Source organism: Mustela nivalis (genome assembly GCF_964662115.1).
Source record: "Mustela nivalis genome assembly, chromosome: 1".
Classification (NCBI taxonomy): domain Eukaryota; kingdom Metazoa; phylum Chordata; class Mammalia; order Carnivora; family Mustelidae; genus Mustela; species Mustela nivalis.
The window spans coordinates 73,871,557-73,896,877 of record NC_139020.1 but is presented as its reverse complement, the minus strand read 5'-3'; the positions used below and the strand labels follow the sequence as shown (position 1 = coordinate 73,896,877).

Here is a 25,321-nt window from a genome sequence, read left to right as displayed (position 1 = left end):
CAGGATCAATTTTATAAAATCTACACAGGTACATGCACATAAAGAAATGCCTTTGGAAGATCACTGAGATTTGAAATAGAAATCAGATCACTGGATGGAAGGACAAAGTCCACTTTTTATTTTTTCACACCTGTATCTTCCAAATGTTCTATAATAGGCATGTACTACAAATATAACCAAAAATAAAATTTAACATTTAATAAAACTAAAGCAATTGTTAATAACCTAATAATTTGTATCAGTACTATTTGCCACATGCTGAAAGACAGAGTAGGCAGTATTTGAGTATTCAGAACTTTACTAGTATTTTACTTTTAAACATTTAAACTATAAATATTACTACCACCAAAACATCTCTACTTTCACTTTCTTCTGGATAAAGATAAAACGGTCATATCCTGACTTTTTTTCTTCCTGTATCCTTTTTACTACAGCATCTTCTCAGACGCACAAGAGGATATGGAATGTGAACTATTTGTTTACAGTCAGCGTGATTATTTTATTCCAAATATCTACCAAGGCATGGCTAGGAGTATAAGGTTGGTCCCTTTCCTTCCTGCAAGTTCAATAGTCATCTTCATCTGAATAATTTTCTGACAACAAGAGAGCAAGTATGATAATTGACCACTTGTGGGATCTCCCACATGAAAGAAAACACAGATTATTTCTACTTTCAACTTTTGATTAATTTGGATAATGGGCAGGGTAGGAAGGAGCAAGGCATGGGTAACCCAAGCCATGGTTAAATGAAGCTAGTCAAAGCTTGGTACAAAATTGATTACCCATGAACATTTACTTAGTTTTATCCATATCATCAAAAAGTTTAAAAATAAGAAACACCAGACAACACATATATCACTGAATTGAAAATGCTCCAAAAGTTATTACTACTCTTTACTCTTAATGTCATCTGTTTCTTAGCAATATTGTTTTCATATTGGAAATGACCTTCTTTTCCACACCCAATATACACACGTTTGTTTCCTTCTGTGATCTAGGTCCCTCATTCTCAGCCAGCTCTGCAGGGCTAGAACCCACAGACCCTGTCTTCTCTACCTACACAATCTCAGGAGTAGTGGTTGGCAAGGAAGTGGGGGAGGGGACTGTGACAATTATGGCAGAAGGCAGGGCATTGACTAGTTACTGTGTCTTTCCAGATAGGAGCTTTTTGACATTAGATGATTTATAGATAGTTTTTTAAGTTTTGCACAAATATACTATTACAGTGATTGAGGATAAGAGACAAACACTCATCAAATCTGTGTGGTGACAGCGGGATGCGGGGCGGAGGGGAAATCACACAATTTTGGAACGGTTCTCCAGGTGATTCTAAATCTCCTATTCCTCTAGGTGAAAACAAATGAGATCTTTTTGTTTCTTGATGGTTCTTTTTTACTTAATGACTAAGACCAATCAACCCACTGATAATCTAGAAAGAGATAAAATTAGGAAAACAATTTTTTAAAGTATAGGTTGACTACATTTCTATCCTTTAATAGCAAAGATTCCAAGAAGAATGTATTCTTTTTAAACACTTTAAAATGAATTTTAAAAGATCACTCAATTATACTTTTTCAAACAGTGATTATAAATATGCTTTGAAGCTCTATCTGGTAAGATTTAATAGCACTAGTTACAATTGTGATTTTAAATATGTAATTAATACATATATTCTGGGAGGGCAAGGCCCTGTCTGGCTTATCCAATGCCACACATGCTTGAGGAATAATTGTTTAGTGAATGTATCAGAGGCTAAGTCCTAAGGAGCCTCTGTACTGTAAGGGGACTAGAGATAAGAACCAACAAGAATTTTCTCTGGCAATTCTTTATGAATGTAAGTAACTCTATCTTTGGATATGCAATTCAGACCTGTCTAATGGCTGAGTCTAAGCAATATGGGCTCTTCAGTTTCCCTCCTGGACCCCATCCCCAACCTGACATTTTGGTTTCTATAAGCAGTAAGCACACTTACACCAGCTCCCGCTGTAAATCAAGGGGTTACAAACTCTAAAGTCTAAAGAGGCCAAAACAGATGATGGAAATGAATGAAGGCAGCTGGATGTAAGGGGAATGGACACCAGGCACCATATCTAGACCAGGGGGACCCAAAGATAAGAACCATGGCAGACAGGACAACATGAGCACTGACCACGGAGGGGAGCCACTAGTTTGCTCTAACTCTCAGGTTGCATAGGCAGTGAGAGCCCCCGCGTTACCAGTTCTGCCTAATCTTTCAAGAAAAAACTTGAAACCCAGAATTCTTCATTTGAAATTCCAATTGTATATGTTGGCACTACATTGGGAAGACCAAACAAAGCAAATGTGAGGATATATTCAGTCCTTGGGCCACAGGCCTCCCTGAAATAAAATCATATCCATATCTAGCCCAGCTTGGTCTACCACATCAAAGATGGACTTTATTTCTCATTTGTGGAAAAAACAGTATCACGGTCAGAATTCTCACAGGATGATCTATGTTTTCTGATCACACTTTTTTTTTTTTTTAAGTTCTCCTCAGGAGTCAGATAAACAGGCTACTTTAACCTACTTTCTATAAGACAGAGAGTGGTGAGCTTGGGCTAGAGGTCTAACATGTATGAGTGAACACAAAACAAAAAATAAACTCCATCAATAATCGCTAAACATTTGCCATACTTCCATTTCACAAAGTGTTTCCAAGGACATTCTGAAAATAAGGCAAGACAGTCCCATGACCTGGTGAACTCACTCTCGGCAGGCAACAAAACCAGCCTCTGGAAGCCGCCAGCCTTCCTCTCAGCAGTTTCAAGCAGAGGCAGGAATACCCTCCAGAGCTCCTGAGTATGCCTTACTATGGCTTTTCTCCCCACAAAAAAGTATACACTCTGGATTAACAGGACAACTGAGGTTTTACCAAATTTAAATCTGATACTCTATGGTAATATGCATAGTCATAAAAAAGAAGCATTCTTATTTACCTGTAATTTTGAAAGGTCTTCTGTATAACTTTTATCCACTAAGGAATCGGATGATATTAAGACATTAACCCAAGGATAAACTAAGCCATAATGACTACAGGCATTAATCTAAAATGTAAAAGAAATTTAACATAAGCAAAATACAACAAAACAAGATTCTCTTCATCTATTCCACCAAGAACAAGCAATTGCTCATCTTCTGCATGTCATAGAGTTAGGCATACACTTTCCTGGGAATGGGAAGAAAAGTCTCAGCCTTGCTGATTCTCACTGAATAAAACTGAAAAATTCTCTCCCCAGTCCCAAAAATGGGGGGGGGGATGCACTAAGTATTTCCTTATAAATTTTTTTTAATTTTTATTTATTTTTTTAAAGATTTTATTTATTTGAGAGAGAGCACATGCACAAACAAAGGGGCATGCAGAGGGAGAGGGACAAGTGGACTCTACCCTCCCTGCTGAGCACAGAGCCCAACAGGGGCTCCCTCCTAGGACCCATGGACAAGATTTAAGTGTATTTTTAATTCCTGCTTATAAGATATCTGATAATATAAATTAGGTTTGATTCTAAGCCATTAAAAATCACAAGGTATACTACTGTAATGTGTGGTGTACAAGTTTAATTTAACATGTTATTCTAGTCTCTCACCAGATCCTCTGATGTTCGCAGTGGTACGGTGTCAGGGGGCTGCCTCTTGGATAATCTCCAGATGTACTGTGATGTGAGCTTGAAAAAGAGTTCCTGGAGAACCACATCTGGGAGACCTGCTAAGAGCTGAGCTTCCCAAAGGTCTACCAAGAGCTGAGGAATGATGTCCTCGTCCTTACCACAGAGCACCTTGAAAACAGTGAAACAAGCCCCCATAGCCCAGATAAATACAGTATCGATCAAGTTATAGCTAGTCTGAGTAGCACTCTATCATGGGGACCATGCATTTAATAATTTATCATTAGCATTCATGCCATGGCAAAGTAGATTGAGATGTTTGAACAGAAACCAGATTCCAGGATGCTGGAATTTGGGACTGGGGAGAATGGAATTTCTCTAGATATATCCTTTTAATGTATACTTTTATAAATTTGTGATGTGTAAGTCTTCTTTTGCAATAAACAAATGAAAACACAGTCTCTTATTCTGCTTCCTGTCCCGCACCAGTTTTATCAGCCTGTCCAGAGCCACCGCATTTTGAAAAGTGACAAACCTTAAAGAAGGAATCTGCTTCTTCAACTCCAATTTTGTTGTTCTTCTGTAAGCCCAGGACTGAAGCCACAAGCAGGCCAGGCTGAGTGTCCTTCAAGTGTGCTGCAAGCTCGGTTGGAACAATCTGTCCCTTTCTCTGTTGAATCAATAGCCGGGGTTCCAGAATGAAGCCACACACCAACTTCATCTTCAGATAAACAAGAAATTTAGGGTCAAAATGTACACTGCGTTCATTTTGAAAATACATTCCAGTGCATTCAAGGTTCATGATTAAGCTATTAATACTTCAATCTCAATTTTTTGTCTAACTACAAAGTTCTCGTTCTAAGGAGGACATCACTGTTAATTGTCTTTGAAGAAGTTATTAATATTTAAGTATCAGGATATTCTTTTTTTGTAGAGAGCTTTATATTTAAGTCTACTTGTTTAAAAATAATATACCTTGAGAATATAAAAAGACTAGACCTTAAGAAAATTCATCTTTCTAAACTTGTACTCTTCAAAGCAGAGGATACCTCGATGTTGACTCATTCTCTTCATCGTAATGAAACATGTCATTTGTACAATGATAAAGCACTTCTGCTGTCTTGTTTTAGAAACTGAAGTCATACTGTGGGCATCTGACCACAGGCAACAAAATAAGAGTCTAGAACCACAGTATCCAAAGCCATATTGCCTGCTCCAAACCCTGGCTTGAACACTCACGAGCTATGTGGTCTTGGACAACTCCTTTCTCCCTCTTTGTCCTAGTTCCCTCATCTGTATGATAGGTATAATAACACATGTAACTTAGAGCACTGTTGCAAGAATTAAATAAGATAGCATACACAAGGGGCTTAGAATGGACTGGGGGCAAAATAAGTGCTCATTTAACATTACCTTTTAATTTCCTCCTCTACTGGATTAACATCTGTGGCTCATGAACCTAAATGGGCTCTCTTTGAAGGAAAAGCTACCTTTTCTTTAATACTGTCATTCAATATCAATCTTCCTTAATGTCATTTGTGATTTTTTCAAGTGCAGGCCATTTCCTCTACTACTAGACTCCTAAGGCTCATGGTTAACATCCCGCTTCCTGTACTTGAACACAAAGCACTCTGTTCTGTTTCAGTGGACATATCATATCCCCCACGCTAGATCAGACTGTCAGCTCAGGGCAGACGCTATATATTCTTTAGAACCAAGTACTGTGCTCTGAAAGCACCTGATGCAAAGTTGAGAGGTCTTTGGATACCCATTGCTACCACTGATCACTCTTATTTCTTTTTCATTCACCAGATCAAAGCCCGCATACTCCCACTTTGGGTCCCTTCTATTCTAGCATGAGGTCTATTCTCCTTTATGACTAAGAAGAAATGAACTAGACAGAAGCCAGAAGAAAACTAAACACCTTAGGGCTACCAGGTCCTGTTTCAGCCTGCCGTTAATACCAAGCAGGGCACTGTACCTCAGGATGGCTTTTCATTTCGTTTCTGTGCATGTCAAGATCTCCCATTTTCAGAGCCATTGCTGCTTTGGTCAATGCCACTAAGATCGATGAAAACCCAGAAGTATCCAGCTTGCTTAGATGGCTTATGGCAGTTAAAGGGTTAATATTCTTCATAGAAGGACTACAGAGAATATGGGGCAGTTGCTTTGGCTCAGCTACATGGAACATCTGGACCACTTTTGCTGCTAATTCCTTTAGTGAACATCAATAAGAAATAAAATGTCAGTTAACCAACACAGAGCTAAAAAATCAGCAAAAAAAGAAAAAAAAAAGAAAAAAAAAGAGATACAAAACCAAGATGTAAACTTCCAAATGAGACACAATTGTAAGTATTCTTACAATTTAAGTATTCTTAAGTATTCTTAAGTTTGGATTTAAAAAGACAGAGTTCACGGTGATAATGTGGGAGACCTGAGATGACCTGAAGTGATCTCTTTGCTGAGGTATAATGCAGAAAAAGTGGTGAAAATATGTACAGAGTTGTGGCTGGCATTTCTAATTTTAATAAGAGTTCAAAAGAAGAAAATAACTATTTAATTAAATTATACTTAAAAGACATTTAAAAATTCCAGCTTAGTATAAAATATACTTAATGAAGTAATTTATTAAAAAAAATTCATTTCTCTCCAAACCTTAAAGTATTTGGTCTTCTAATGTTCAGCTTTGGATATTTGACTCAATTCTTTTTAAAAACACAGGACGGGCTATAAACAAGCCTTAACAATGTGTTAAGGTCACTGGGCCAGGATTTCCTAAGTGAAGCTTCGGACACTGGAGTTTGGGAGAACTAGGTTTGTGTTGTGCAAAGAGGTACAGATGAGAAGGAGGGCAAGGCCCAAGGTGTGTGTCGCTCTTCTAAAGATGCATGCCTGTCACACTGGGCGGGTCGCTCAGCCACAATGAACCACATTCCCCCATTGATACAATGAGAAAGTAGGAGAAGGTAATATAATTCTAGGATTATTAATGAAGAAAAGGACATTTCAATAACCTTTTTAGGAAAAAAAGAAAATAATCCCAAAGAAAAACATTTGAAACCTGACTTCTAAACAGTATCACATAAAATAAATGGCTAAAATGAAAAGTTAGGAAGATTAATATAAGTAAATAGAAAACCATAATCACTTCACTTAATTCTTCATCCAGGTTTTCATAAAGTGAATGATTAAGATAAAAGATTAGTCCCCTCTCGTATTTCTGTGATCCATCCTCTAGTAGCCAGTCTGCTCGGGCTAAAACTTCAGCCATAGACAAACCAGACATCTTATAATATGGTAAGGCGAGGTGGGAATACTGGGTATCAAGCCTAAAGGGAAGGAAGTAAAAAAAAAAAAAACCCTCAAATTTGTCATTTTTAGAGCCTGGATGTCTAACACATTTTGATAATAAAATAGATAATGCTTTCCGAAGACATAAATCTCAAAATACTCTTCTACTGCTATATGTCATTGGAACAGCTTCTGAGTTTTATTCTGTAAAGTCATTCTAATTAACACAGTTTCTTTTTGCCCGCTCACAATAAAAATAGAAAAATAACTCATTAAGTGAATTTAGGATTTATAATGTGGCTCTAAAATAATGGTGTTGATAGGAAAGAAAAGTCTATTTTATTAATTTATAATCATTCCCATGGGTCAAGTAAGCCTTTGAAATAATCATATACAAAAAAATCTAAGTCCATTCTCAAAAATAAAAACCACTATTCATCCCACTCCTTTTCTGAACTCATAAAAGCACTGACTACAAAGATTAAAATCCCAGACCACCAAAATAGTATCTCTCTTTTAAGGCTAACAGGCAATAAACCAGTAATAATGCCTGTCTCTGAGATTTTCATGGTCATGAGCAGGTCCTGAAGACCTGAAAGAAATTTAGTTCCTAAATTAAGCAGAGGGAGACTCAGGAACTGGAGAGTCATTGTTTGTCTAATAAATTGTAACTCCTTGAAGGCAGGAAACAGTCATGTTCACCTTTGTGGCTCTAAGCTTAGCACAGTACCTGGCACACAGTACATGCTCAATAAACGTGTATGAAATACATGAAGAAATGAACCACTTCCCCTCAAGCATTCCCCCATTCATCAGATAGCTACCAGCAATGGGAAAGCTGGCACCTACACCCAAAGCTCCAGATGGCTTCTTTAACAAGTTTCCAAGAAGCATCACCAACCTGCTGTAGCAGTCTCCAAGGTGCCCACAGCTTTCTTTAAATGCTTCCAAGAGCTCCGCTTTTTCTCCAGGTTCCAAATTATTGGCATCCATCAAGGCAGCCCTCACTAACAGGTGAGCCTCGCTAAGAAGGTGGATACAGCTCTGGGTTTTTGCAGTCTTATAGGTATTACTGTAGTCTACCTGAAACAAACAAACAAAAAAGGCCAGCCACTAATATTGCTGCAGAAAGACACCCACAAGTTTCCTGGTTCTTAAGAATATCTAGACGGGGCACCTGGGTGGCTCAGTGGGTTAAGCCTCTGCCTTTGGCTCGGGTCATGATCTCAGGGTCCTGGGATCAAGCCCTGCATCAGGCTCTCTGCTCAGCAGGGTGCCTGCTTCCACCCCCGCTGCCCCTGCCTGCCTCTCTGCCTACTTGTGATCTCTCTCTGTCAAATAAATAAATAAAATCTTAAAAAAAAAAAAAGAATATCTAGACATTTTGTTAGTAAAGTTCATATTTAGACAGATTAAATCATAAAAGACTAAAAAGAGGTTATTTATCATTCGGATAGGCCTAGCTGAGGTGTTCTTTTCCCTCACAATCCATGAACCAGTTTAATACATACCTGATTGTAAACATTCCCTTGTTAAACCGTGCTAATCACTAGAGAAGGTACAAATAACGTAATACTAATAATACTGTTAACTTAGCAATATTTGGATCACAGTTCAATAAGGCTAACAAACATCTGAAACAGCTAACTTTTTAAAGTTTTATGATTGAAATCTTTCTTAAATTCAGACTGAGTATGCTTCCCTTATTGTAGTTTCAGTCAGTAAATTTAGGCTCTACTTGGTCTATTTCTGTAACCCACCGTGGGCTTATTAAAATTATCACTAGTTAATCTGAGTCAATCAGTATTTTCAGATTCCAGCAAACAAATCATCTACATGAAGTTTTAAGACTTTCCATTAAGCAAGATTAAAAGGACAGGGCAAAGCTGATATAATTATCGGCATTAAAATGCCAGGGACAAAACAGGCAAAACCTTGACTTGATGATCAAAATTAATATCACCAATAAGGGCACGGGCGTCATGTGTCTCCTGGTGTAACACCCTGAGAAAGACACAATGTTAACCTGTGCAATGTTCTGGCTGAGAATGAGCATACACAACCTGAATCTAAACAAGAAAATATAAATAATAAAAATTTTTAAAAGGTGGAGGGACATAAATTTATTTTCAAAAATGTCTATGCCATTAAAAAAAAGTCTATGAAATTATTCTATATGAAAGAAGGTCAAGGAGATATGATAATTATATGTACCACCTGATGTTAGACTCAGCCCTGTACTGGAGAAGGGAGATGCTAGCAAACTGACAACATTGGAATACGCGTCCCATATTTATTCATTTATTAAGCATTTCACGGTACTTCAGTGATGTAAACAAATACCCGGATTGTAGGAAACACACAATGAAGTATTTAGAGGCATCAGGCTCTGATGAATGCAAATTACCTTCCAATGGATCGCAGTGTGTCAGAGAGGGGTGTGGGAGGGTGTGTATGCCTTTAGAAAGTACAAGAGCACAAAAAAAAGAGAGAAAGAGAGAAGCAAAAGGGGTAAAATGTTGATTATGGGTGAATCTGCGTGGAGAATATACAGGGTTTTATTTCTACTATTCTCAACCCTGCAACTTTTCTGTAAGTTTGAAATTATTTTATTTATTTATTTATTTATTTTTAAAAGAAAGAGTTAAAAAAAAATGCTAGTGATGAATGGGCAACTGTCGCTCTTAGAAAAGGTAGAAGGGTGCCCCCCATCCCCCACCCACCCCGGGCCACTACCCACAGGACAATGAGGCAGGTGCACAGGGCCCTGAGACAATCTGCTAATATTTCAGAGTGAGATGGGGATAAATGATCTAAGATTTCTCTCACCTCCATTTCCTGGTTCTCTTTGCTAGGGTTGAATGTAAAGGTCAAAGGCTATTTATGTTCAGGCTGGTTAATCGATCCTCTTTGGAGGGTGGGTATGAGTAAGTCAGTCTTATTTTAGTGAAGGGAATTTCTACTGGCTCCTCAAATGTCAGGAGCTGTGAAAATGAGAAGGTGACTGAAGATCCACACTCTGCGTTCAGACAGCCTGCAAGCTGGTTGGCTGTGGCATTCTGAATATGTGATGATTAGAATCAACATCTGGTCATGACTTTGACTCTAAATTTCTACCAATAAGAACTGCAAGTGTGAAAGGGACACCTGGGTGGCTCAGTCGGTTGACCTAACTGCCTTTGGCTCAGGTCACAATTCCAGGATCCTGGGATTGTGTCCCGCATTGGGTTCCTTGCTCAGTGGGAAGCCTGTTTCTCTCTCTCTCTCTGCCTCTGCCTGCTTGTGCTTTCTCTCTCTCTCTCTGACAAATAAATAAATAAATAAATAAAATCTTAAAAAAAAAAAAAAAGGATCCAGGATCCAATATCCAATAGAGTTTTTGGGACACCTGGGTGGCTCAGTGGGTTAAGCATCTGCTTTCAGCTCGGGTCGTGATCCCAGGGTCCTGCTCAGCAGGGCGCCTGCTTCTACCTCCCCCTCTGCCTGCTGTTCTGCCAACTTGTGCTCTCTCTGTGTCAAGTAAATAAAATTTAAAAAAACAAAACAAAACAAAACTGGAAGTGTGAAAGGAGTACCATTTCTTTGTACAGTTGCACTGGTGAGATCGTATCCACAATATACAAATTCCACCCAGCCTCAGCTACAGGAGGTGTTTTAAGCTTACCACTGGTTCCTTTTCTAGAACTGAAAGCAAAACAAAAGATGAGAATTACAAGGTAAGACACAGAATTAATATATGGTAATCTTAAATATCTAAGAAGAATTATGCAATCATTTGCATGAGTATTTTCTTTAGTGATTAGCTCTACAGTGGATTTTTATTCTTTAGTTCACAACGCTACATAGCTCAACAGCATTTAAAATTCGACAACTCTCATGCACTGATAAACCAATTGCTTCCAATTCACTCCACAAGAATTCTTAAATGGGCAAAATGCTCAAAGAACAGGCAAGACCCCTCAAACGGAAAAGAGACTTGGCTGTGAGAGTGCCTGTGCCCACTCTGTCTTGCACATGGCCTTCAGGAGTGCCGCTTGCCTTATGCCACCGATCTAAGCAGAAGCTGCAATAGAACACTAGGCTAAACACTTGGGGCTGCTGGGGAAATGCAGAACACATACATAACCATGGTCCACTTCAAACACTCTCTTAGCTCTGGCTTTCATTATGTGATGCATTTTCTTTAGCATAAAATCTTTTTAAAATGCAGACCTCTGACCAATGAAACTTTCAAATAGACTAGAAGTTTTTTAAAAAATCATTTAAAAATAGAATTTTTAAAACTGTCCAATGACAAAAAATGTTAATAATTCCCAAGACAGTGAACTGTTCTTCCTCTTGCCAGAAAGCTTTTAGAATTAGTCAGTCTCAGGCCATTCTGTACATGCTCTGAGTGACTGGTTACCCAAATCAACCTCTGATTATTCCTGTTGGTGGGACAAAGCACAGGCACAAAAAAATGTGAAAAAGCAAAAACTCATGTTAAAAACAAAAACTGTTGTTTGACTCGAAATACAACTCCTCCTTGACTTACAATGAGGCTACCTCCCAATAAACCCAAGAAAAATTGAAAATACCATAAATCAAATACACCTAACCTCCTAGACATCATAGCTTAGCCTAGCCTACCCTAAACTTGGCTCAGAACACTCACAGAAGCAATCATCTAACACCAAGCCTATTTTATAATAAAGTGTTGAATATCTTATGCAATTTACTGAATACTGTACAGAGTGAAAAACAGAATGGTTTTCTGGGTACAGGATGGATGTGAGTGTATTGGTTGTACACCCTCATGATCATGTGGCTGCTGGGAGCTGCCTCTGCCACTCTGTAGCATCACCAAATACCATACCACAGGTTGCTAGTCAGGGAAAGAGCCACATTCAAAATCTGAAGTACAGTTTCCAGTGAATAGGTATTGTCTTCAACCCCATTGTGAAGTTGAAAACTTGGAAGTCAAACTATCTAAGTAGAGAACTATCTGTACATTACCTGCTTCTCTTCCCCCGGAATGGATTTCTTTCCTGATTAAATTATTCATAGGGGGCGACTGGGTGGCTCAGTGGGTTAAGCCTCTGTCTTTGGCTCAGGTCATGATCTTAGGGTCTTGAGATCAAGCCCTGCATCGGGCTCTCTGCTCAGCAGGGAACCTGCTTCCTCTTCTCTCTCTGCCTGCCTCTCTGCCTACTTGTGATCGCTGTCTAATAAATAAATAAATCTTTTAAAAATAAATAAATAAATAAATAATTCATAGGAGAACGCACAAATTATCATCCTCATCCTCATTGTCATCTAATTCCTACCACTAAGTTCCCAGAACAGGAAATGTTGTACAGACGCAGAACTAGTCTAGAACTAAGCGTTCAATTCCAAACAACGTAAAAGCAGAAAATCTAAGAGTCAACCAGAGATTAGTGTTATCAAATGCAACTTTAAGGTCGATCAGCACATATCTATATACCATGAATGTGCTTTAAGGTAAGAAATGCAGTACTAATTTCTTTTGAATTGAAATACCAGAAAATAATACCTGGATAAAAATGTAACTACTGGAAGGTCAAAGAAGAAAAGAAAAAAAGTAGTAAAGAGCCTTGTAGTCTGGATTAGCTTTAGAGGCTCTGTCTTTCCTATTAATGACACCGAAGAGCATGTCCTTTAGCTTATCTCAAATACCACAGATTATTACTTAAACTATTTTATAATTCATTATCTTCTAAAATATAATATTTTATTATATAAAATATAAAGGATAGTATGGAGATCACTAGGACCTTCTTTTCCTTCTCTGGAAAAAAAAACATAGACAAACCATCTAATCATTCAAAGTTCTGATTTTTAAAAAGATAAACTAGGACACACACAGAATATACCAGTAACAATGCATTCCAGAAACGTTGGCAGGAATGGACGGAAGTGTGGGGATGCTTACAGAAGCCTCTTAGGTGATTCTCTTCTTTCTGGAACAGCCTCAGGGTCTGCCTTGGTCAAAAGTATGAGGTGGTTTTTAAAGTGACAGATGGCTTTCAAGCCTATGAAAAGCTGTATTCTTAAAGCACAGACATCCATACTGACAGGTGGACAAGCCTAGTGAAGGAAACATCACAGATTTAACCAAGAAATAAAGGTACAGGAACTTTACCCTTCAAAAGTCAGTCTGTTTATTTGTCCTGCTCCCCTGCCCACCCCCTCCAAAATAAAAAATCTGAATTCCTATTCTTATCAGAGGAGGAAGTTGTTCTGTCCAAAGTTATGTAACCAACTACCTATTTCATGTGTGCCTGCCGAAGAGCTACTCAGTATTTGCTGACTGAGTGAGTGCGGGCAGCGGGTGCTCTTGAACTCTCGAGGCTGTGGGAACTCCTGTGTGGCTGACAGAGCAGCTCTCGGAGCACAGATGTGGGCTCATAACCTGCTGGAGAGATCCCCACTGACAGTGGGCTGGTTCAGGGACATGACACAATGTGGTTGCTAGGAAAATAGACACTATCAAAGGTCATTCTACTGCACAAAGAGAAATCAATGGTTTCTAAGTGGATGGGTGAATAGAAGAGAAATGCTTGCTCTGATGGCCTCTCACTGCTAGCTCCTTAGGTGGGCACATTGCCTGGAATGGATGACCGGCTGGCTGAGTGTGTCAGGTAAACAGAAGGAAATCCTGGACCAGGAACAGGCTCCTGTCCCCGTAAGGGAGCACTATTCAAGTAGAATGGGTAAGATAATAGAAGCACTCTTTCTGGGAGCTCACAAAATGATGCGGCCAGGCCTGTGCCCTCTCGTCCATTAACACTATTTTGGTTCTGAGTCATCTTCATTGTCCTTTTGTATAACTGAGGAAACCCTTTCATCTATTTTTTTGTTCCTAAGAATAGATGAGATGGCCTTAACTAGTGCTGAGGAATCAGGCTCTCAGAGGAAAGAGAGGAAAAATGTACACTTTGGACATCCTGAGGTCGTGAAATCTTTCTCAGACACCACGGCTTGCAAAGTCTGAGTTGGCAAGAGGCTACACGTGCGCTGGTTCAGGTGGTATCTAGCATTTCAGAATGGTAGCGTTGCAGGAAAGGGGGAGCCGTGAAGTGTGATCATCACTGTCCTTCCTTCTGCCACCTTCAAGAGGACAGGCCTCAAGGGCAGCTTCCCCCACCAGCAGGCTGCCCATCTCTCTTTTTCTCGCCCTTCCTCTCTTCCTTGTTCCCTCCCTCTGGTTTTAGGAGACACTGAGAAGACCTACAACACGATTTAATTTCAAATGCAGATTGAACCTACCTCAATCCATGATGTACCCCTCACTCCAGCATCACCACTTATGTTAGGCCTATGTCTTTCTTAGGTTTGAAAAATAGAAAACAAAAAAGCAAAGCAAGGTGTTGGGAGGAGGGAGGGACAAAGAATCTGTTCGCTTTCCATTTTCACTAGGGAAATAACCTTTATTTCTAAAATATACTCTTGAAGAGGCAATGTGTGTATCTTAAACACAGAAAGGCATGGGGAAGCTGTGAGTCGGGTTTCTCAAGAGGCTGAAGGTAAACAGTATGCCTGGTCAGCAACAGAAAGCTATACACAGCCCATTGCATGAAAGAGTTACAGAGAACTCAGATCACGTGAAATGCTATCACATGTCACAATTTGGGTGACCGTGATAGTGGAAGAGGACCTCAGACATATTAAACACTACAAAGCAACCTAACCATCAGTACTGACCACTTACTTTTCCAGGAAAAGGTGTTTCAGGTGCCAGATAGACATTAACTTATAAAGTATAGACCATAATGGGGCTCCTGGGTGGCTCAGTAGGTTAAGTGTCTGCCTTTGGCTCAGGTCATGATCCCAGGGTCTTGGGATTGAGCCCCGTTTCTCCCTCTCTCTCTCTCTCTCTGCCTCTGGCCCTGATCATGTGCTCGCTGTTACTCACTCTATCTCTCAAATAAATAAATAAAATCTTTACAAAAAAAGTATAGTTTCCTGCAGCATGTTGCTTTATAACAAATATCCATTCAAGTAGTTTATACCTGAGAAGTGGAATAGCATCTGATGCATATCACACAAAGGATCAGTATATTTCTGAGAACAGAAATTCAAGGTCAGAAAATACAGAATTTCATCATAAAACTGCCTATGGTTATTTTGTGGTCAAGAGCTCTTCAGAGAATAAGCATATTAGTTCTCACTCAAAATGAGGTTAATAATCTAGCACATCCATTAACTCTCAGTTTAAGACGATAGAAATATATCATAGGCATATCTGGTAACAGTAGAAATCAATTCTTTTCATGCATTTGTGTCCTTGAACACACAGAGTTCTCTAGTGCTTTGTTAATAGCTATATATAACTGTCACCAGTATTCCCATTAAAAAAGAGTAAAATTGTAGTATACCATAGTTGTAAAGTACTCTCTCTGAAATTACCCTACACATATTCTTTACCAAATTTTAAAAACTTTGCCCTTCACCTAAATTCTTAGTGAAATGTTTTCAAAGTAATCTTAAAAAGTGTCACAAAATGCTTACTACTTTATGTCCAAAAGTTCTGCTTTGATAAACAAGACCTTCAAACCTCTAACGATCATCAGTTTAGACCCAAGAGCAAAGCTGTAAGCATTCCTGTACCCCTTTTTGATCATAAGACTTTACTGTCATCTAAAACCAGTTCTAACCTTCAGGGTGGTGTCCACGTATGGATCCTCCTCACGAGCTGCTGCCGCACTGCACCGCACTGTGAAACACTGTAGGTTGTTGCTAAGGAACAGGAGAGACACAACTGAGCAGAGCAGAGGCCAATAATCAACATGCCCATAGTTGGGAGGAGTTCACACAGGCAAACAGAGTAATGGTGGGTAGGGAAGACCCACCAGCATTTGACGATTAGTCTGCTTCTTAACAAAGAGAGCACCTCCGAATCCCCACAGAGTGGTCCCCATAGTCCCTACCTCAGCCCTACTGAACCATGATCTCTAAGAGCTGAATCTAGACATGTATAATTCTACAAAGCTCTATGTGTGGCTCTGTTGTACATGCCTCATTAAGAACCATGGATGTGGGTCAATATCTCATTTTACAGACGAAACGATGTCCCAAGGAGCTTCCCAAAGCCCAAGTTACAAAGAGGTGACTATCGAAGTCAAGATTAGAACACAAGTTCCTGACTACTATCTCTATCCCACTCATCTCAGGATGTATTTGAGCCTAGATCAGGCTGGATAACATACTTAGATTATGCAAACACATATCTGATGGTAGAACTGAAAATTATAGACTAGCTGAAGGAGTCTTGAGAATTATCCACTCCAGAAGCTTGTTTTAAAGCTGAGGGCATGGAAGTCTTATGACTGGTCTAAGACATCTCTGGAGGATGGAGCCTAATTAGACCCCAGGTCTTCTTACTCCTCACACTCCTCTAGCTCTTTCTACAACCTCAGGCTGCTTCTGCACTGTAAAATGACCTAGAGACCGCACAGTCAGGGCACAATAGATGCCTGGTGACTAGTGGATAAATCAACACTCCAATACGGACATTAAAAACAGTTAACTGGGCACCTGGGTGGCTCAGTGGGTTAAAGCCTCTGCCCTCTGCTCAAGTCATGATCTCAGGGTCCTGGGATTGAGCCCCTCATCAGGCTCTCTGCTCTGCAGGGAGCCTGCTTCCTCCTCTCTCTCTCTCTGCCTACCTCTCTGCCTACTTGTGATCTCTGCCTGTCAAATAAATAAATAAAATCTCTTAAAAAAATAATAAAAATAGTTAACTTAGAAATTGCTACAAAACCCATCTTATAGCAGGTTCACAGGAATAATTTTCCCCCCACAGGAATAATAAAAACAAATTAAACAGTTGGAGAATTAAAAATGAACTATGTTGAAATAAAGCAAACCTAGCACTGATCTTATAATAGAAGAAATACTTCTTTTTTTTTTAAGATTTTATTTATTTGACAGACAGAGATCACAAGTAGACAGAGAGGCAGGCAGAGAGGTGGGAAGCAGGCTCCCTGCTGAGCAGAGAGCCCAATGAGGTGCTCCATCCTAGGACCCAGAGATCATGACCTGAGCCGAAGGTAGAGGCATAACCCACTGAGCCACCCAGGCACCCCTAGAAGAAATACTTCTTGGCACAGTCAGTTAAGAGTCTGCTTTCAGGGTGCCTAGGTGGCTTCGCAGGTTAAGCGTCTGCCTTCAGCTTAGTCATGATTCCAGGGCCTTGGGGTGGATGCCCCCCACCCCCACCCCAGCAGCAGGCTCCCCACTCAATAAGGAGTCTGCTTCTTCCTCTCCTTCTGCCCCTCCCCACAACTTGTGTGTGCACACCTGAGCTCTCGCTCTCAAATAAATAAATAAATAAATAAATGAAATCTTTTTTAAAAAAATAGAAGAAATCCTTCTTTATAAGGAAGGCATTCTGATATTTCCACAGTTGGGAGACTTTGCACAATGTAGGTACGATGTATCACTCAGGGGGTTCTTTCTCTGCTTTGGGGGGTTTCCACTGCAGCCTCAGCTCATTGCCATCTCTGTCCATTCCACAACATTCTAGGACATGACCTCTAGAGTCATGATAATCGCTAGAACAATAGAACCACCACTTAGAAATCTAGAATAGAGAGTTAGCACCAGAAAGTAAAAATGAATAGAAGGGACTTTGAGATGGTGAGAAGCAAAAAAGTACCTATGCAAAGACAGGTAAGAGTAGCTATGACCATAAAGATAAATGAGTAGCAGATTCCAGAGGTTAAAAAACTGGTCCTCTGACTCACTTCCACCTACAGTAACCCAGCTGCTGGCTATTGCTAAAATACTAAGCAGCAGTACAAGAGAAGAATAAAGTGAACTGAAGTGTGCTGGCATGAAAAGATGCCCAAGATACGCTGCTAAGTGAAAAAGCAAGGTGCTGAATGGTGGATGTCATATGACCCACTTCTATAAAACCAATCATAGTAGTAAGTGCACTGTTTTTTAAAATAAGTTGGGTGAATATACATCCATTGTTCTTTTTAAAGATTTGATTTATTTGAGAGAGAGAGAGGGTGAGAGAGAGTACAAGCAGAGGGAGGGGCAGAAGGAAAGGGAGAAGCAGACTCTCTGCTGAGCAAGGAGCCCGATGTGGGGCTCGATCCCAGAATCCTGGGAGCATACCCTGAGCTGAAGGCAGAGGCTTAACCAACTGAGCCACCCAAGTGCCCTAAATATACGCCAATTGTTGACATGGTGAACTCGGAGGACTAGGATTATTGGTGGGGGAGGGGAGGGGGGACTTTCCTATTTAAGTATTTCTATAAGGATGACATTTTACATGATTTTATATTGTTCTTAGATTCTTCAAAAAAAAATTTTCCTTTTTTTTTTTTTTTTTTAAATACCAGCCTCTAAGGAACTTTTCAAGACAAACTTACAGGTCAGGATATTTCTAAAACATGTATTTACTGGGTAAAATAATATGCAAAAAGTTCAACAAATATAGGATTTTTAAAATAGGGGTGAGGATCTTTATTAAGAATCTGAATTTACATATAGCAACTGCTATTCTAATGTCTAGTGCTTCCATGGTCAAGTTAAGGGTGTCAGAATGTATTCTGGTGCTGATATTAAGAAAAGCTTCAATAATTTCTTACCTGGAGACAGGCAAAATCCAGTCTCTTCAAATCACCATAACTGTGTTTTCAGGACTCTACATTCTAAACTAAATCATGACTTATATTTAAGAAAGAGGGGGGAATAAGTTTAGGGAATCAAATCACTAAATTCTCAGTGTCCTTTACATCTATGCAATCAGAGAAAAGATTAATAGACTTTTGCATCAATATTTTGGGAGAGAAATTAAAACTTTACTCTTTCTCCTTCTAGTTTTTCCTTGGTTTCTAAGATGCTGTATGTAGTTCCTTAGGTTCTTTTGCATTCTTGAAAATCCTTTTGTTCTTTCTCTCCTCTCCTAAACATGACCTTCACCAGAGTTTAGTTTCCCAACTACTTTTCTCTGCTATACACTCTTGGGGCCATGCTCTCTATTTGGACAGTCAGCTCTTTCTTGATGGTAATAAAGCATCTACGTTTCCCTTTCTTTTCTGATCTTCAGTTCTGTGTCCAAAAGCCTACATAACATTTCCTCTTGATACTCCCTAAGCGCCTCAAATTCAGAAACCAAACTTCTCTTTCGCCCCACACTTTGCCAGCCTCTACTTTCATAAAAGCAGCCTCAACACTCAGGCGGGGTTTCCTCATGCCTCCGCCATTCCCACCATCCGACAGACACGAAGTCTGACTTTCTCTTGCCGAAGCCTCTTCCAACCATTCTTCCTCATCCTCTCACTGCTGTAGGCCCTGGTTATCCTTCCCTGAACCATTTCAATACCTGATTTACCTGTGTTTAATCCATCCTGCATAAAAGCTACAACTAATTTTCCTAAATGAATGCTCTTATCACATCACTGTTATCAAAAACTTAAAGTCCTTAAAATTCAAAGCCTTGAGCTCTCTCCCAAGCATCATTTGTACCACTTCTCTGCATTTCAGCTTCTTCATAGTTAAAGAACATCACTATATACAACACAGAAACTAAGACTAGCTACTTCCACAGTGTTCACTTAGGAAACACATAATAAATAGCATTTCTCCCTACACCAAACAGGAGGAGAGGGCAGCAACTACATGATGAGTGAGTGGCGAATCTTCAGGGGAATATTATGATGTCTGAGTATACTCTAGCACCTGCTGTAGTTACTGATACTACCACTCAGGTGGAAAAATTTAAAAATCACTGCCCTCTGAAATTAGTTATTAGATGCTCCTACAATACTAGACATGGCCTTTGTTTATAGTCTTCACTCTATCTATAATGCCCTTCTCTTCTAATCTACATCTCTAGATTCTAACTAGCTTTTCTCACTCCAAGCACAAAAAACTTCCCTGTATGACTCAGACAGAAGTAATTTCTCTCCTCAAAGTGCCTACACCACTTTCACGAAGTCTAAAGATATTTGTCACAAATCCCCTAGTGTCTGTGCCCCCTGCCTGCATCTCTGGCCTTATTTCACGTTGTTGCTTTAGAAAGCAGATGGTGTACCTTATTCAAAGTGCTTGGCCAGAGGGCCCAATGCAGTGTCTTGCACATAACCAAAGCTCAAAAAACAGGAAACAGAACCAGAAGCATTGGTTAGGGCTGAGATAAAAGGAAATGAGACTAAAATCCTACTCAGGAACCCAAGTTACATGCCAGCATATTAGGGTAAGGCAACTCAAAAGGCATCTGCCTCCAATTAGCCACATGACCTTGCCAATCCCAACCTCTGGTTTATTTCCCCATTTGTACTAATCAGAGGGTAGTCTTTCTGGCTCCTTCACAGTTCTAAACCATTATGAAAAAACTCAACTCACACAGAAAGGATAGGGCAGCCGAGAAAAAAATTTAAAAATCTAAAAAGAAATCCAGAGATGTCCTGACTGGCTCCACTGACTTTTATTAAAATTCCCTATAAAAGTTTTCCTCACAAAGACCCCTATCCAATCTAAGAAAATAAAACAAAGGCAAAACCAGAATCTAAATCTTTGACATTGAAAAGGTAGGTATGGGGGCACCTGGGTGGCTCAGTGGGTTGAGCCTCTGCCTTTGGCTTAGGTCATGATCTCAAGAGTCCTGGGATCTAGCCCTATATCAGGCTCTCTGCTCACCGGGGAGCCTGACTCCCCACCTCTCTCTGCCTGCCTCTCTGCCTACTTGTGATCTCTCTCTCTGTGTCAAATAAATAAAAATCTTTAAAAAAAAAAAAAGAAAAGAAAAGAAAAAGGTATGGGCCATCAAAAGACAAATATACCCCGTTAATTTATAACACTATATATCAGTTCATACAATTCTAATTTATTTTGTTAAAGATTTTATTTATTCATTTGACATAGAGTGAGTGAGAGCATAAGCTGGGGGAGAGGCAGAGGGAGAGGGAGAAGCAGGCTCCCCGCTGAGCAGGGAGCCCAAAGGGGGATTCTATCCCAGGGCTCTGGGATCATGACCTGAGCCAAAGGCAGAGGCTTAAACGACTGATCCACCCAGGCACCCCCATACATTCTTAAATTCTCTGATTTAAGAAGCAACCCAAGAATATGCAGAATAAGTGACTCCAGGTCCAGCAAGTAACACTATAACATACCTTGCGATGACATGCAAAAATTGTGGTGTAAGCACTGCCTGCTGAGACTTCTCAGGATACTGGTAAACTGACATTAATTCAACAGATTTGACAACCATGTAGAGATAGCCCACGTGAGGTAATGAGAAGAAACAGAAGAGACTCAGCAACTCTTTTTCCTGAGACAAATTTTTTCTATCAGAAGTAAGGGAACCTGCATGAAAAAAATGGGGGGGGGGGGACTCATGAAATCAGTAAATAAAGGAAATCGATATCTTAACTTTTCTAAGGAAAAGAGTCTATCAGGGGATAACCAAAGAGTTGTTTAGGGAAAACTGCTCTTTATAGAAGAATGCCGGTAGGAAATGAAAAGGGAGTGATATAATTAAAATATCACCTTTTGCAACCCCTAATAAATTTGCAGATTTAGGTAATAATCATCACAAGAAGAGTCACCAAAAGAGTCAGTACCTTCCAACAGAAGTCAGCACTACTTGTGCTACCAAATCATCATCTTCATAATCATCTCCACCATCGGCATCTAATCAAGACTTAGTCTAGACCAGCATTGTTGACAGAAATATAACATGAGCCACATATGTAATTTCAAGTTTTTTAGTAATCACATTTTGAAAAGTAAAGAGAAATAGGCAAAATTTTCATAGTATATTGTATTCACCCAATATATCCCTATTACCATTTCAACAAGCAGTCAATAAAAAAATTAATGAGATCTCTTATATATATATATATCTGTACTAACTCTTCAAAATATGGGGCACCTGGGTGGCTCAGTGAAAGCCTCTGTCTTCAGCTCAGGTCATGATCCCAGGGTCCTGGGATCGAGCCCCGCATCAGGCTCTCTGCTCAGCAGGGAGCATGTTTCCCCCTCTCTCTCTGCCTGCCTCTCTGCCTCCTTGTGATCTCTGTCTGTCAAATGAATAAATAAATTCTATAAAAAATTTTTTTAAGTGGTGGAAATTTTACCCTTAACAATGTATTTCAATTTAGATTAGTCACACTTCAAGTGCTGAACAAGAGCTGGTAGGTAATGGCTACCAAAGTGAACAGTATGGCTTTAGATCAAACTACCAAGTCACAGGGAAATATAGGAGATACAGGAACATGTTAAATGACACTGTGGGGACTCAATTAGCAAAATTCAGATTATGGGAAATTCTACGGTATTAGTCCAGCACATTGCTACTGCAGAGAGAGAAAGGAAGAAGCCATTAGTAGTTGACCCCCTAACCTGGCTCTGGGCCCTCTCTGGTCTCCAACTTTGCCTCACGACCCTCTCTGCCTAGCTCTACCTCTCAGTCTTGCTTCTCTCAGTTCCTCAAACATAAGATTCTCTCTCTACCAAATCACCTTTGTTGCTTCCTCTGCACCCAACCATATTTCCAAATCAGCACTGATTCACTCTTCAGATCCTCTTTCCTAGGAAGCCTTTCTTGACCCCTAAATGAGGTTAGTATCTTTGCTATAGGCTCTCAAGGTAGGGTTCTTTTCCCACAGAGCACTCATTTCAGTATGTAATTATATACTCGTTGATAATAATCAAATAATTATTTGATTAATGTCTGCTTCCCCCACGCCAAGACAATAAGCTCCACGAGTGCAAGTACTTTGCCTACTTTCCTCATTATTGGTTCCCTAGCATTCAGCACAACACCCAAAATACTAGGTAATAAATGTCTACAAAAAGAAAGAAAAAAATAAGGGAGGTTTATAAACACATTGAATCAGAATAATATTTATATTGTCTCAGGCAACATCTAAAGATGTTAGGCAGGCCAGGACAAAGTACAGAACCCAATGGCAAATTCTCAGTCTTGGCTGCCCACTGGTTCCAGGGGAGTATTTAAAAAACTAATGATGCCCAGGCACTGTAGTTGATTAATTAAGTCAGAATCTCCAATATGTAAAACCTGGGCATCAGTATTTCTTAAAGCATCCAAGTAAGCCCAATGTGCAACAAGGTTGAAAACCACTGCTCTGAATGAACTTCCCATTCCGTCAACATTTTCCCACCTTGCTCGCAAGACCATCAAACAAAGCTTTGCCACATACCCAGCTAAAAACCCCCAGCTAGGACAAGGCTCCAATTTCCCTTTTCGGGCCAAGTAACCATTTCAAAAAAGAGAAATGCATTTTGCCTGTCATGTCCTCTCCATGGCTTCTCCTAAGTAGACACAACTTCCCTTTCTAGTGCTCACAGGAGCAATATTTAGCATTATTTGCTAAGGAACTTGGCATTATTCACCACAGAACCTGTCCAAGGGCAAAGGGAGACTCAACAGAAGAACCTAATGTATTCGCCATTATCAGTCTCCCTTCCCAGGCCAGAGCCTTTTCAACTCACTGCACTGTAGAAATGTGATCTTTACTTACCTGTTTGGTAAATGGGTAGCAGCTGAAGTGAATGTAACTTGATGTCATCAGAAAAGACATAGGAGGAAATATCAGGAGCAAAACGTCTGCGAGTTTAAAAAGAGAAAGAAAGAGGAAGAGATCTAATTTCCATGTACGTCTATGCAGGTAAATAGATCTTAAAGGCTAGTGAGTGAAAAGCGTTGTAATACTTATAGAGCAGATGCTGAACGTGGTAATAGTTTGTATTTTCATCAGCTAATCCAGTGGACTCCAGTGTAACAGGTATTCCAGATTGGCTACTTTTTTCCCCGAGAAGTTCCATGGGCTTTTGACAGATAACAAAGTCATCTGACTCAAGCTGCAAAGTTTCATTGTTGACATCTTAAAATATAAAATTTGAGAAAAGAATTTAATAACTCCAAGTACTACTTGAATGAAAATTAAATTTCACAATACCCCAGACCAATTAAATAAACATATGGTAATTTTAATTATTCACACACAGACATCTCATATATTTGCAAGGCACTATGGTTTTGAAAAGCCTTGGCCCATCCTCATTTTTTCCTCACAACTAATAAAGTACAACAGGATATTACCATCCCAATTTTTTACATGAGGAAGTTGAAACTCAGAGAGATTGGGGCACCTGAGTGACTCAGTGGGTTAAAGCCTCTGTCTTCGGCTCAGGTCATGATCCCAGGGTCCTGGGATTGAGCCCCGCATGGGGCTCTCTGCTCAACGGGGAGCCTGTCCCCCCCCTCTCTCTGCCTGCCTCTCTGCCTGCTTGTGATCTCTCCCTCTCTAATAAATAAATGAAATCTTAAAAAATAAAAAAAAGAAACTCAGAGAGATGGTATTCCTAACCCAAGACCATTCAACTTCTGAGAACTGGGGCTAGAAACTCGTCCTAGCTCTTCCATTACTTCTATTGACAAGTATATGCTGAAACACACTGGCATGCTACAGAGTACATAAACCCAAATCCCATGTATCAGGAATAACTGAATCTACAAATAATGTGGCTTGGTGATATATACACATAAGTGTACATATACGCACATACTATACACACACACACACACACACACACACTATCACCCCTCAGAGATTGCCAGAAGTAAGGATTTTCTCTACATCTAAGATAAGAAAGCAACCTAAATTCATTATTTACCTTCTGTCTGTTTCATTGAATTGTTGGTCTTATGTGGCTGGTGGTTAACACTCTCTCCATTTTTAGGGTCTGACTCCAGTTTTAGTATTAAGACTTCTAAGTCTGACATGAGAGCAACATAACCAACACAAAAAGAAATTTCAACAGGAATGATATTATCTATGTGTATAATTAAAGAACGTTCAAAGTCCAATATTGAGAATTCTTCATTAATGATCTGATACTTCAAACTAAATAAGACTAACTTATTGGAGCAACCAACAAGAAGGTCTCCTTTCACTGGACAACAGGAGATGCACAAGGGGGCCTCAGAAAGCGGCATTTCAAGGATAGACATCTGGTCTTTGTAGGTTTCACTGAAAGGTGCCTCCACATTGTGTCCAACCATTCGGATACACACGCGACAGTTTTCAGTCCTTTTACTTCTCCAGTTCACATAGGCACGTAGAAAAGTAGCTTTGTTTTTCTCCTCAATTGTTGCCAAATAGTCTCCTGAGAATGAAATAGAGTATACTAAGAATTTTTCATTAGAAATAACCACTTACTGTGTGCCATGAAAAGGAACTATTAGTGAATCCTAATGTGACTGGCTGAATTGAAGACTGACGAGAACAAAACCCTAATTAATAGGATCTTAGGTATATTTTTAACTGACATTAGGCATTTAGGCTCCAAAATAAATCTCTCCCCATCATATCTTAAGATAATCTATTAGTTATTCATGCAGCTTACACAGAAATTGTACATAT

General features: G+C 39.6%; 2 protein-coding genes across 3 annotated transcripts in view; one reads left to right on the top strand and one right to left on the bottom strand.

Annotated features, from left to right (window-relative positions):
• The window catches only part of CP (ceruloplasmin), a 58,516-nt gene extending 54,435 nt beyond the window's left edge, over positions 1-4,081 (top strand). Inside the window, exons 21-23 of one of the 2 annotated variants that reach the window (XR_014300791.1) lie at positions 435-539; positions 2,671-2,794; positions 3,598-4,081. Coding sequence is in view for 1 of the 2 variants with exons in the window: in XM_082691709.1 (XP_082547835.1) it covers positions 435-538 (104 nt within the window). In the remaining variant the exon portion in view is untranslated. The remainder of the gene's footprint in view (positions 1-434; positions 540-2,670; positions 2,795-3,597) is intronic. The other variant, XM_082691709.1, reaches the window with a different exon arrangement.
• Positions 1-25,321, bottom strand: part of HPS3 (HPS3 biogenesis of lysosomal organelles complex 2 subunit 1) — a 38,954-nt gene that overhangs the window by 5,727 nt on the left and 7,906 nt on the right. The window contains 14 exon segments of the mRNA XM_082691748.1: positions 2,958-3,065; positions 3,606-3,794; positions 4,159-4,344; positions 5,605-5,838; positions 6,772-6,952; positions 7,816-7,997; positions 10,490-10,598; positions 12,788-12,843; positions 12,846-13,001; positions 15,572-15,653; positions 21,044-21,236; positions 23,417-23,502; positions 23,608-23,779; positions 24,573-25,064. Of these exon segments, the coding sequence (XP_082547874.1) occupies positions 2,958-3,065; positions 3,606-3,794; positions 4,159-4,344; positions 5,605-5,838; positions 6,772-6,952; positions 7,816-7,997; positions 10,490-10,598; positions 12,788-12,843; positions 12,846-13,001; positions 15,572-15,653; positions 21,044-21,236; positions 23,417-23,502; positions 23,608-23,779; positions 24,573-25,064 (2,426 nt within the window).